This window comes from Silurus meridionalis, chromosome 20, assembly GCF_014805685.1.
Source record: "Silurus meridionalis isolate SWU-2019-XX chromosome 20, ASM1480568v1, whole genome shotgun sequence".
Lineage (NCBI taxonomy): Eukaryota > Metazoa > Chordata > Actinopteri > Siluriformes > Siluridae > Silurus > Silurus meridionalis.
Genome location: NC_060903.1, coordinates 12,916,674 through 12,931,198, shown reverse-complemented (window position 1 = coordinate 12,931,198; position 14,525 = coordinate 12,916,674). Strand labels below are relative to the sequence as shown.

Here is a 14,525-nt window from a genome sequence, read left to right as displayed (position 1 = left end):
GTAACTAAAAAAGTAATTTTTCTACTTGTGTTAATTAGCTGCATTAATAATTATGTCTGTGTATGGTGTTTGGTAACTCTGTGTGTCTGCTTAGGGTGGATTCCGAGTGCATCAGTCCAGACGTGAAGAACTCCATTCATGTTGGTGACCGCATTTTGGAGATCAACGGGACCCCAATTAGGAATGTTCCAGTTGATGAGGTACTAAAAAACAAGTGTATGGAATCATATCCTCCTGATACCTGCTCGTGTGTGTGTGTGTGTGTGTGTGTGTGTGTGTGTGTGTGTGTGTGTGTGTGTGTGTGTAAACAAAAGTATGTTATGAGATAAGTAACCTGGGTGTTGAACATTTCTCTCCCCCTTGTGGCTTTCACTTCACTTCAGATTGATTTGCTTATCCAAGAGACCAGTCGACTTCTGCAGCTCACCATCGAGCATGACCCCCTAGATTCTGATAACCCCAGCAGCTCGTTTGAGGATCAAGTGGACGGACCGAGCCCACTGCCTGAGAAACACAGCCTGGTTCCACCAATCACACAGCCACCGAATCATGACATCAACAACCTGCGCTCCCGCGTGATCACGTCAGTTCAGCTCTCTTTACCCTTCACTCTTACTTCCTTTGCATTAGAATGTGAATTACAATATGGTAATTCCGCAAAATTTCTTATTTCCAGGCGTAGCTACAGCATCGATAAGTCACCGTGCTCCAGTAATGCAGCGTCCCCTATGTCTCTGAGGAAGGATATCGGACGCTCCGAGTCTCTCCGCGTCGTGACTAACCGCACGCACAGAATATTCCGTCCGTCCGATCTCATCCATGGAGAAGTGCTAGGAAAGGGGTGTTATGGTCAGGCTATTAAGGTAAACACACTCTTTCACGTTGCATTACAACACTAGGTTTGTTGTATCTATTAACAGAGGCAAAAGACTTAGTTTCCTGGTAACCAGTGGAACAGAAGATGTCGGTCTGGTCTCAAACACAGTTCTGTTGTTCATTTCTCAAGAATAAATACAATGCAAATTTGAATAATGAAAATTTGACTGGCTGTAAATGAAGGTGTGTTTTTCTGCCAGGAGGTGGCAGGAGTGAGACAGTAATGGAAAAGCATGCAAATGAGTTTCCATTCACCTTTTTGTTTTGGTTTTCTCAAAACCAAATTTTAAACCTTAAACCGATTTATGATAAAAAGTCATAGAAATCCATTTCATGCTTCCTTCTGTGGTGTGTAAACTCTCGTGCAGTCAGTTTCACCAGCATAACAAAACATAAATTAGATTGTAATCGGCCGCTTTATTGAGTTTAATAGCTTGATGTGTTGTGTTACAATATAAATGAAATAAAATATATGACAAATGATGGTGTAAACTGAAAGTTTTTTGACTAAATCACCCATATAATCTGTCCTGCTTCTCAGATGTTGTTCTTGTTTGGCCAGAAATGGTGAAATATGTCACGCAGAATTACATCATATTGTTCTGTGGTGACTAACTGAAAAACTTTGCAGTGCCAGTTTTGAAACTCTGTGTATGATTATCTGGACTAACACTTTGTCTGTATTCTGTTGTTTACTGTAGAAATATAAAATTGCTCAGAAGAGATTTGCTTTCCCCAGGCCTCCTGTTTTTTTTTTTTTTTTTTTTAACTTGTTACTGTTTTCAGTGGCTTTAAAACCTATTCGGGGTTTTTGTAAAGTTTGCATGATGTATTGAGATTATCCACTATACAATACAAGTGAATGGCATTGTATTTGGAATACATGTTAGCATATTCAAAGTAATAAGAACGGTGAGAGAAACTGAAATGAAAGTAGGCCAAGTCAAGTGACTTTGGCAATTCAACCACATATAGCTGGAACAATACACGTGATAAGAATCTGTTTGCAAACAATCTTATTTAGTTTTGTGTAAACTCATGTAGTTCTGTGTTGTTTTTTGTAGCTTGGTGGATGTGGAGGAACATTGTTTTTCATTTTTTGATGAATTGTTTTTGTTCACTTTGGTCCCCTGGTGGTCTAGTGGTTAGGATGCGGCACTCTCACCGCTGCGGCCCGGGTTCGATACTTGGTCATGGAACCAACCCCAGCCATTAGGGTTGCACAAGCCTTAGTGCCGGTCCCAAGCCCGGATAAATGGGGAGGGTTGCGTTAGGAAGGGCATCCAGCGTAAAAACATGTGCCAAATCAAACATGCGGATGATCCGCTGTGGCGACCCCTAACGGGAGAAGCTGAAAGAAAGTTCTTGTTCACTTCCATGTACTGACCCATATTTACATTACATTTTTGGAATTTGCCAAACGCCCTTATCTAAAGTGACTTGCAGTTATCTCATTTATACAACTGAACAGGTGGGGGTTAAGGTCCTTGTTTAAGTGCTTAGCAATGAAATCTTGGCATGCTGAGATTTTAACTTTCAACCTTCAAGATCAAAAGTCAACATCTAGTGAGCGACCACTTTCACATATTTACATAAGTCCTGCCTACAAAACATGTGACATGAGAGCATCCTGTGATGTTGGTTAGACATATTGAACAAACACTCCCAATACTTTGAGTCTGAGCGAGTGGAAGCTTCTTAGTGAACAATTAAGGATCTTTGGCGTTGGCTCAGCTGATGCATTTAGTTCACTCTTTAAGCAAGAAGAGAAAGAGACGAGGAAGAAGGAGAAATGGTGACTCTTCTTTTAAAATCAGCTTGTGTTGACTGAATGTTCTCCTTGAAAATATATACACCAGAACCTCTCTTTGTGGATTGGATAGCAATTTTACTAAAACTTAAATCTCCTTCAAACAAATTTTTTAAAATAAATATATATTGTGTGAGGGGAAACAATGACTTGATAATATTCAAAAAGGCTTACTGCCATTATCTAATGTTTAATGGGGCGACTTTCGGAAAGGAATCAGTGAACTAATCTCTTTAGTGAACATTCATAAAAACAATAATGAATAAAATTCAGATCACTAAGATAAATTAACCCAACTGCCCCTAATAACACTACACAAGACTACATACAGACAGTTCAATAGTTACTAAAACAAGGCAATAGGCCCAGTGATGGACTGAAGTGTCTAATGGAAAACAATTATAGTAAAAATATAAAGTGCATATTACAATAATGATAAATACTGTACATTTAAATATAACATACTAACATAAAAAACTAGTCCCTAACATTTAATCCCTAATGAGCAAGCCTGTGGCGCCAAGGGCAAGGAAAAACACCCTGAGTCCGTATAAGGAGAGGAAACTAAAGCGAACCTTTTATCTGGGTGACACAGAATCTAGTTAGCAGCCAATATCAGCTGGTCGATACATTTGTTTTGTGGGGTTTTATCAGCAATTTTTTAAAAGATCTAGTGGAATAGTGTTTAGTTCATGATGATTGTGTGTGTTTGTGTGTGAGAGGTTTGGTGTCAATCCAGGCTTTAGCTATTGATGAGTCTGGTAGCTTGAAACCTTTGGGCTTATTTAAAATATTGACACAGCCTTGGTGTGTTCCAGGTTTTGAAAGACTTTATGTGTTTGAATTATATAATCTATTTAGGATGTTCACTTGACAGCATTGAATGGAAACAGCCATCATAATAACACACACACACACACACACACACACACACATCAGCTGTATTTATCATATTTTTTTTACATCTTTGCTAAATATCTTATTTTGTATATGTGTGTGTCAGGTGACCCACAAAGAAACGGGTGAAGTGATGGTCATGAAGGAGCTCATTCGCTTTGACGATGAGACCCAGCGGACCTTCCTTAAAGAGGTAAGTTAAGCTACACTATTACCATCCCAATCTTACAAACTCCTCAGGAATGGAAAAGTAACAGTGAAAGATGAGAAGAGTAACACAAGGCAAATGTCTCTGGATTTTATTTTTATTAAACTTGTCATTGGTCTGTGAATATTGTATTACTTTTGTTTCCATTTCTATAATTATTATTCAGCTATGAAGTGGGTGAATATGGCAGTGGTGCAAAATGGTGCAAAACCTAGTGGTTCAATTTCCTGTGCATGTATGGGACATTATCTTCTGGAATTCTAATTTGCAAGAAATAAATGGTTAATATAACTTTATCATTATTTAGAAGATAACCTTAAAGAACACCATGGTGCACCAGAAAAAAATTAAGCACAAAAAGATTTTGAAGGAACACATTTGAAGTGTATTCACATGCACAGCACCAGATCTGTTAACACAAGTTTATCATGAGTGTGAGAGATAAATAAATGAAGTGTTAACTTCCTCTATTTATGCAGACCCTGTATAGCTTGCACAACAATATGTAGATGATTCCTGGTGTTTCATTATTCAGTCTGTTTTTCACTTTTGGGTAAAGTCCTCTTAGGTGTTTATTTTGATGTCCCAGATAAACAGACTTTAATTTGATTTCAGGTAAAAGTAATGAGATGTCTGGACCACCCCAACGTCCTGAAGTTTATCGGTGTCCTCTACAAAGACAAGCGGCTGAACTTAATCGCAGAGTACATCAAAGGAGGCACCCTCAGGGACATCATTAAGAAAATGGTGTGTGTGTGGAGGAAACCTGTGTATGAAGTTGAAATAATAAGTAAAACGCAGTGCCGTCATTCTGTTTCGTCTGCCAAATAGCAGTATCTATCATTCATTTAAACCTGAAGTGGGCGTGGCCTCAACAAATGTTTTGTTGTTGTTGCGAATTGGCAGTTACTCAACATGAGCTACATGTTCTTAAATATAGATATGCATTGTTTTCTTTTTTCAGATCTGCTTTCACAGTTATTATAAATTAAACGCGCCTATAATATTTTGTAATTATTTAGTTGGTTCTATTTTCAAAACAGTTCCTAATAACACATGAACAGAAGCTATACTTTTGTGTTTGTAATATAAGCTTCATGTCTAACTACTCACTCTCAGTCAAATATATATATATATATATATATATATATATATATATATATATATATATATATATGTGTGTGTGTGTGTGTGTGTGTGTGTGTGTGTGTGTGTGTGTGTGTGTGTGTGTGTGTACTGTGTAAATGTATTGTATGTATATATGTCTATACTAAATAGCTTCATCTGTATGTCCCACATGTACAGGACAGTAATTATCCTTGGAACCAGAGAGTGAGTTTTGCCAGGGATATTGCATCTGGAATGGTAAGTGTGCAGTCATATGAATTTAAAATATTATTTTGATGCAAATTAAACAAGAAAAATTACTTTGCACTATATTATATGTGGTCTTCAAGGCAACCTCTATAAGTATTCTTTCTGTATTTCTGCCTACACTGCCATCTTGTGGCCATTCTATGGTCAGAGAGAAAAAAAGGTCATATAGAAGTCACATGATCGTTATATTTTCCTTTTTTTACTATTTAAAAGCAGAAGCTAATCCACACTTATATTGGATTATTAATTAAATACTTATTAAAGTTGAAGGCTTTTCCTTTTTTGGTGACTATTTAAACTTTCCTGGATCACATAAGCATACAGTTGTATAACTAAAATTGAACACTATCAGAAATTGCTTATTGCAAAATGTGACTGTTTTTCCCCTCTATTTCTCTCAGGCCTACCTCCATTCCATGAACATCATCCACCGTGATCTCAACTCTCACAACTGTTTGGTCAGAGAGGTGAGTATACAAACCACATTTGCATTCTTGATGCTGTTAAAACGAGATGAAATGCAGTAAAGGATCCAAGCAGTTTGGCTGATCTGTTCAGAGTCTTTTTTATTTGCATTGTGCCAGATGTCAGAATTTTAAATGCTTGTTATCAATCCGAATGTGATATTTCCACTTTTGGAGGATGAAGAAAATGAGGGGTTGTAACGCACAAAGCAGAAATGTTTGCATTTACTTTTTATGGATTTGTCAGATACTTTTATGAAATTACATTTTTATTATTTTATTACTTTCATGCATTAAAAACATTCATCTAGCAATTGATTATCTCTTTCATAGACTAAATGAATTTCTGCAAATTACGTTTTCAAGTTAAAAGTCATTTATAAATATCTAAATTTTTGTATTAACATTATTAATCTATCTCCTCTAAGAACAACAGTGTTGTGGTGGCAGACTTTGGCCTTGCTCGATTAATGATCGAAGACAAGAACCAGGACAAACTGGGGAAACTCCAGGGGGTGAAGAAACCAGACAGGAGGAAGAGATACACAGTTGTGGGCAACCCTTACTGGATGGCCCCGGAAATGATTCATGGTCAGTCCTTTGTGTTTCTTTCATCTTAACCTATTAATGTAACTGCATGTTTAATAGAGATTAGAAATCCTTTCATCTTATATCTTATAATTCTAGTTTTATCCTGTACCGTGGTGTAGCAGATCCATTGTATCTGTATTCAACTTGGTGTTTGTTTTGGCTGTTCTTGCCTGCAGGAAAGAGCTACGATGAGAAGGTGGACATCTTTTCCTTCGGCATCATGCTGTGTGAGGTGAGTGATCTGGGGGAATAATTGTTGGCTTGGCTTGCTGGTAAACGTTTGAACTCACCCCTTTTTCTTCGCACAAGATCACAGGCAGTTGTTTTTAACAGGGAACCCAGCATGGTAACCATTACTGCCTTTTTCAGCTTCACTTAAAAAAAAAGGATTTATTTCCGAAGCTCAAATGAAAGCATCGTTTACAGTTTAGTGTGATTTCTGCCTCATGTTCTGTTCAGTAACTTGCAATGCATGTGTACATTTTTAGATTTGTCCTCTACCAAACTTGAAGGTAATAAACCTCCTGAATAAAGATTTCATGATTCTTCTTTTTTACAGATTATTGGGCGAGTCAATGCAGATCCAGACTACTTACCCCGAGCTACAGACTTTGGTCTCAACGTGAACGGTTTCCTGGAGCACTATTACCCTCCAGATTGTCCCCGGTCTTTTTTCCCTCTGGCAGTCTTGTGCTGTGACTTGGATGCTGAGAAAAGGTGTGGGTCTGCTTATATTTCCATTATCAAAGTATTAATTAGCTTACGATCAAACAAGTTTTATTGTTTCCATAAGTTAACTCTTATTCAATCCCAGTGATAATGCATGCTGTTTAAAGATAAGTGCTAGTAATAAGAAATGAACTATATCAGATTTCCTGCAAAGTTGGATAAACTATGGAATTTGAAAGCAAACGTTTGTAAGTAAGGAATAAACCATGACAGTGCACGCTGTTATAGAGAGATACTCAAGTGAAAGCTGTTGTGGATGCATCAGTGCTATTGGAACCTCCATGAGGATATTATTTTCCAATAACAGCACTTCTTGTTGTGTATTATTCCTCATAACAAACCCAATTCTCAGCAATCTCAGACCTCTTTTTTAGTGAAACAGGGACACATCATACCTTTTATTGTTACATTTAATGATTTGTATCATTTACAAAATAAGATATTAAATTTTGTAATTTAACACCTATACAACACCTACAAACAGTCGTGCACTTACCATCTTGAGAAATTACAGATTGTCAACATAAAATGCGAACACAAATCAGAAAATCCTCTGTCATGAAAACTCCTATATGAGAGAAACTTTACGTACTGTCACAAAGCATGTTAAATAAATGCCTCCTGAAACACTTATACAATTTTACATATTTTATTAACAATTTTAAATAAATAACAAATGTTTCATGTTTTTAATTATTAGTCTTTATGTGAATGAGAGCATATGTGAGATGTCTACCATACAGTATTAATCTGCTGCTGATTTTGTAAATTTACGCCCTTACATGAACTGTCTATAATCAAGTATTTGATCGAATAAAATAAGTATTTGATCCCCTACCAACCAGTGAGAACTCTGACCACTACACACCCAAATTAGTCCTGTCCCTTTAAGAAAGAACTCCTCTCCACCACCATGGGAAAGACCAAAGAGCTGTCAAAGGACATAAGGGACAAGATTGTAGACCTGCACAAGGCTGAAATGGGCTACAAGACCATCAGCAAGAAGTGAGTTCGTAGTGAGAAAGAGACCACTGTTGGCACGATAATTCAAAAATGGGAGAAAGACAAGTCAAGCGAGCTGGCTCTGGAGCTCCATGACCCATCTAAAGTTTGTCAACAAACACGTGAATGATTCAGAGAAGATGGAAGAATGTGATGTCAGATGAAACCAAACATTTAGCTCTTTGGCATCAACTCAACTCGCCATGTTTTGAGGCAGAAAAATGCTGAATATGACCCCAAGAACACCATCCACACTGTCAAACATGGAGGAGGAAACATTCTGTTTTTGGGGCTGTTTCTCTGCTAAGGGTACATAAAGACTTCACCACATGAACGAGGCTATGCACCACAGAATCTTAGATGAGAACCTCCTGGCCTTAGCCAGAACACTGAAGATGGGTGGTGGATGCGTCTTCAAGCATGACAATGACCAAAAACATAGGGCCAAGGCAACAATCTGATGGTCTTGTAGCCCATTCCAGCCTTGTGCAGGTCTACAATCTTGTCCCTGATGTCCTTTGACAGCTTTTTGGTCTTTCCCATGGTGGTGGAGAGGATTAAATGGAAGAGGTTGATTCTGTGACAGGTGTTTTTTATACACATAATGAGTTGATATTAGGAGTTCTTTCCTAAAGAGACAGGAGTAATTTGGGTCTGTGGGAGTCAGAATTCTTGCTAATTTTGGTACAGAATCAAATACTGTGTGTATATATATATATATATATATATATATATATATATATATATATATATATATATATATATATATATATATTATATTTGTCTTTGTCTCTGTTAAAATAAATATACCATAACAATTCTAGACTGTTAATTTTTTTGTAAGGGGATCAGCAGGAGATCAAATAATTATTTGAACACTGTACATCTCTCTGTGAATTAACTCTTTTTGTAAAAACAATGTGTTAGAACTGATCATTTATTGACATAACATAATTCTTTCCTATTCCTAATTCTATCCTATTCCTAATCCTATTCTGTCATTATTTTTGGCATTGTATCTTCCTAAACCATTTTCACATTTTTATGTTTTCCCTTTTTTCATAATGATGCCATTAATAACCTTTAAAAAATAACTTTTAGACCTTCAGTTTATTATTGCTAATATTTAACAAATCTTTTTTATTTTCCTTACAGGCCTGCTTTTGCAAAGCTGGAAGAATGGCTTGAAAAGCTGAAGATGCACTTGGAAATGCGCTTCCTGCTGGTCTCGGAGTTGGAGCAGGTCCATCTAGACTTCTGGCAGAAGCATCCACCTGATGAGAACAAGCTGCCACTCATCAAGAACAGTCCGAATAGCCAATGAGGATCAGATCTCATGTTGTTCGTGGTGTTCACTCGGAACGTTATGAAAAACCTGCTGGATCAGGAGGGCTTGGGCTTGGCCATGGGTTCCATTTCTTGCTATTGGACTGGCATTCAGTGAGGTTCTCTCCATTATAGGAGGTGCACAGTAGGAGCTGGATAACACGGTTAATGCAGATTTGGTGGGTTTTGAAGACAACATGGGAAATTCATGTTCCTTCCTGCTGTAATCCAGCGCATCATTCCTCTACTGTCACTTTAGCATCTCCCGTGCCTCACTGATATTGAGTGTACACAATTTCACTGAATTATTGAGGTCATGGCTCGTTCTGAAACGTGAATCTATTTACATTTCATTCAATCTGTGTAAAAAAGGGCCCATTTTCTACAGGCACCTTGTTCTGCAAGTCAAACAAGACAGTAGTGCATGTATGTAAATAGTCTTGTTTTTCTGCCCTGCTTGTTGTTTGGCAATTGAATACAAGACAAAACAAGACTCCTTTGGGATGAATAAGTGTGTACAAAATGCTTAGTTTAGTTTTGTCTTTCAATCCATGTAGCTTAGACAGTGTTTTGTCTAAAACAGGGGTGTCAAAATTATTTAAAGTAACAGGTCACATTAGACTTAGTCCAATGTCAAGTGAGCCAATAACACATAATAACAAGAGCTCCTTCTGAATGTGTTCATTTATCAGCATTTTGTTGAGTGGTATAATCAGACATTTTCTGACTAGACAAAATAGATAGATAGACGTCAATTCATTGCATCCCTCCTGCAGATTTTACCATTCTGTGCCTTGTGTAAGTACTTGCCCCTTTGTTTATCATTTTTTTTGTAAAAAGAAATTATGTATACGTACATTTTGACGCTAGCGAAGTTTATGGCCCTGAATTAATTGCAGTATTTTGCTCCCCTTTCAAAATAACAGAGGCTAGATTTTTATAATTTTATTTATTTACAGTTCACAAGTCGTTAAAACAAGGATTTTAAGGCCATTTGGGGGACCACATCAGGGTTGAACCTGGCCATACAGAATGTTTGACACCCCTGTATTAAAACATGGTACTGTCTTTTTTTGGTACATTACATCATTTGCACCGTGAAGGTGAGACCCTAAAATATATTCAAGCAAAAATTCACAGTGTATATACCTAATTAGATTACATGATCACATCTTGTTTTAGATATTGTACAGACATTATTTTGTATACAATTATGCCATTTGCCATATTTTTTATTGGGTTGTGGGTTAAAATGTAAGAGATTTCATACAGAACAGGATTTTTGTCCTATTAGCCCCTCTGCAGGTGACCAGGGCTGTTTTTTCTTTAATGTCTAGCTTTCATGAGTGTTTTATTTGCACATACTTGCACATACTTTATTTCGGTAGTAGTATTACACACTGTAACTTTTGTTCTTTCACAATCAGTGTTTAGTGGCGCTTAGGGCAGACTCATGGTCATCTTGTTCCATGTTAACTCTGGTGCAAGAATGGCGTTAATGACGAGTGGCATAATAAAAGAATAAACGTTAGGACATCCACTGTTGTGGCTTGAGTCCGTTGCCACTTCGGTGAAGTCTGCCTGTGTCTCACTAGTGTGTGAAACTCCCTATGGGAGACGTCCTGTTTACACAAAGTTGCTGCCTGTAAATATGTCTGTTTATGTGGTCAGACTCAGCTGTTTTCCTTGTTTCTATCTTATTTTTTCTCCCCTGAAATTACCCCTTTTTGGGGATCAACTGCATGGTGCCTTGGCTGCATGAGGGCTCCTCCACAAATTTAGCTAACAGTGAAAGCTGTTTTTAGCAGGAAGTAAACACAGTGGAGGACTGTGTACAGATAGCAGTCACAGGCCAAGAAACGGAAAAAAAAATCTTTTATGTACAGAACCACTGAAAAATTTTTTTAGAGATTTTTCCAATGATTTAATTTGCACTAAATACGGAAATGGATATGAAAAGAGAAAAAAGGGCAACATTTTTCCCCTAATGGTAAAAGACAAATCATGAATCATGTTCTGATTCTTATATGAATGCAAGACACTGATAGTCTTTTTTTTTTTTTTTTTTTTTTAGTTTGTCCTGAGACTGTATTCTCAGCAGCAAATAAGTGTAAGAGAACTTGCAAGAGATATGTGTGTATATATTGTACATCTGCGAGGTATCTACTGTACATAACTCATTACATTCATGATTGTGTAAGCTGGCGAGAAACTTTTTTTTTATACCTTTTGTCATTATCCTTGATGTGTTACTGTACATTGAGTCACGTGAAGGAGAGCATAGGCCAGCTATATTTTTCAGTTAACTGATTATATTCTATATACTTTTTTTTTGTGCTGAAACCTATGAAAGCCATATTTTCCCTAGCCGAAGCTTGGCATCGCATTGTAATAAGCCGGAGTGTGTCAAAACTATTCACACTACATGTAAAATATTGTAGAATATGCAATAGCGCTAGAGAAATAAAAAATTAATAATTGTAAAACTGGGTAAAATTCTGTGGCAGATTTAATACATCTCTATGGTATTTCAGTACGTAAATTGTAAGCGTTTCTTCCAAGTTTCATACACAGGGGTTTAGAGCCACACAGGCTTTTTGCTGCGTAAAAAGAAAGATCCTTTGCGAAAGACGTTCTGTTTCGTAAAGACTGCTTAATCATGAAATGTCATTTTCACTGAATGCTGCTTCACCTTCATTTGAAAGCACTTAATGTCCTAGCCTAGTATTGAACCTTGATAGTCTAGCTCAGGGCATCATTACTGAGAAAAAGAAAAAGTTATTATTGATACTCGTATTCCACAAGTACAAAATCCCGACGTGCATCTTGGCTTTGCAACAATACACAGTATATACAGCAAAATTTTGATCCATGTGAAGTGTATGGGCATGTAAACCTGGATGTGTTTCCACCGTTACGTCAAGCATGATGACTGTGAGCTTTTATGTGCGAATGCTGCAGCAGTCCTTCTTTGCAAAGGATCGTTTTACCTCTGAATATTGCTGTGCCTTTGTTTTAAGCTAGCCTTGCCAACGAATTATAACGCATTTTGATTTGTTTTGGTTTTGTTTTTTTTGGTTTTTGATCAATTTCTTGTCATTGCTGATTTTTTGAGGTGAGACTTCCTGTTGCTTTCAATATTTATGCTGTATTCTCCATACACATTGTCCGGTCTGGTATTTAGGTTTATGAATTTTCTTTCTGTTAATTTAATAGTTGTACACAAGCTGTGAAAAAAAAACAACAAAAAAAAAAACATATTCTGCACTTTAAAATTCTGGCCATGAAAATTGAGAATTCAAGGAGTTGACTATATTTGATTGCAGCAGGAATAAAACTGCCGCTCCTTAAAAAGTTGTTTGTGTTTTTTTTTTCTCTATTAGCCTAATAGACAAGCATCACACCATTTTAATGAAATTCTTTTGACTAAATATCACTATAGCCTTATGCCTCCTAAACATTTATTAAAAAGCAGGGGAAATGAAAAAAGCGATAAAGAAAGTCACATAAAAATCCAACTAAACGTCAAAAACACTATATGCAATCTAAACTACAAATGATACTTTGCCTGTATAGTCTAGTAGGGGTTTATATTTCAAATTAGCCAAATCAGCATTTTAATAATAGACTCTTATAACAAGCTAGCGGTATATCAAAAATTAGCACTATTGTTTCTTCACTCAAACAACCTACAGTTAGCTGTTTGTTGAATTAATACTTTCTCTCTCAGGAGACTCCTCACAAAAGAACTGCTCATAATTTACCAGTAAAATTAACCAATGATTAGACATTGACATTATGAGTGATAAATGATTGACATTAGAGTGAGTTTGAACAGGCTTCATTGAACACAAAGGAGATAATCTTGTTGGATTTAGTCTAAAGGTTTGGCATAAACACAATTTTAAACACCATTGAAATAGATTATATAATAAACCTATAGGACTATAAATATAAATGAAGTTTAATGCTAGTTTCAAGCAGTTGTATTTCCAATGAGGGCTATTATATCAGTATATGTTAATTACTGATGTGAATTCCTTAATCCACTTTAGTGAGTCTTTTAAAAAGAATGTAATCTTGATTTGCTAGAAATAGAGTTGCATTGTGTCACTTATTTCCTGGAATCTAACATGCATGTACATGGGAATTGTACAAACCCCAGGCAACAAGAACATGAAAAAATGTTCTTAGTGTCCAACTGAGATAGTGTTCAGTAATGAAATTAATGCTCACACCAGGGACATTTAAGTAGAAAACTTTTTTATCTAGAGAAGTAAGATCAAGTAGCAATATCAACCCTTTATTTAAAGAATAGCACATCATTGTAGCCACTCGGTGTCTGGGACCTTTGTGGTCTATGGTGATGACCGTGGTCTGTGGCCATTTTCTGATTAGTCAGAGTGGACACCATGACACATGATTTCTGATCTGATAAATGAATCGCTTCAGGAATACCTGCTTTGCATGCAATCGCTAAACATTTTCGAGAAACCCGATGAACAGAGGTGTTTGGACTCTGTGAATGTTGCTTTTATTCTGCATGTGCATAAGATAGGCAGACAAGTGTGTGAAGAAAGCTGCTCACACAGCTGCTGCTTCTGTGCACACAAGCAATGTTACACACTAAATATAAACCAGACAGCTCTGCTTCATGTCTGGCTGTATCACAACCATTCTGACAAGGAGTCTTTGTTTTTTGCTATAACAACACAACACTTTCCACTAGACTGGCAAATTAGTGCAATACATATTCCAGTATGTTACTTATATAATAACATTTTAAAATGTAATAGCATTCTTACATAATAGATCTGGAATTTGACAAACAAATTGTAGGGTAGTCAAAGCTTGGGGTCATAGAATGCTCATAATTTTTCATTTGTTTACGAAGTTTGGGGGTCCTTTTTAATAGCCTATTTGACTTAAGAGTAACTGAAAGGGATTTTTCCAAATATTAGTCAAAAAATGTGATTTTTATTGGGAGTGATGACGATGGACAGGATTAGAAATTCGTTTATTAGAGCGATGTTTGCCCATGTAGAACGTTTGGGAGACAAGGTGAGGGAGGTGAGATTGAGATGGTTTAGACATGTGCAGAGGAGCGACATGGGGTAAAACAAGTGGAAGAATGCTGAGGATGGAGCCATCAGGAAGGAGGACAAGAGGAAGGCCAAGGAGGAGGTTTATGGATGTGGTGAGGGAAGACATGCAGGTGGTTGGTGTGAAAGACGCAGGTGTAGAG

The 14,525-nt window shown here is 36.8% G+C and overlaps 1 protein-coding gene across 4 annotated transcripts in view; it reads left to right on the top strand.

Moving 5' to 3' along the window:
• The window catches only part of limk1a (LIM domain kinase 1a), a 57,609-nt gene extending 44,975 nt beyond the window's left edge, over positions 1-12,634 (top strand). For all 4 annotated transcript variants that reach the window (XM_046876920.1, XM_046876922.1, XM_046876921.1 and 1 more), the window contains 11 exons: positions 95-200; positions 384-583; positions 677-863; positions 3,690-3,776; positions 4,407-4,538; positions 5,097-5,156; positions 5,570-5,635; positions 6,061-6,223; positions 6,400-6,455; positions 6,783-6,940; positions 9,110-12,634. In XM_046876920.1, coding sequence (XP_046732876.1) covers positions 95-200; positions 384-583; positions 677-863; positions 3,690-3,776; positions 4,407-4,538; positions 5,097-5,156; positions 5,570-5,635; positions 6,061-6,223; positions 6,400-6,455; positions 6,783-6,940; positions 9,110-9,278 — 1,384 coding nt within the window. In that variant the 3' untranslated portion in view covers positions 9,279-12,634. The remainder of the gene's footprint in view (positions 1-94; positions 201-383; positions 584-676; positions 864-3,689; positions 3,777-4,406; positions 4,539-5,096; positions 5,157-5,569; positions 5,636-6,060; positions 6,224-6,399; positions 6,456-6,782; positions 6,941-9,109) is intronic.
• Positions 12,635-14,525: the final 1,891 nt, after the last annotated feature.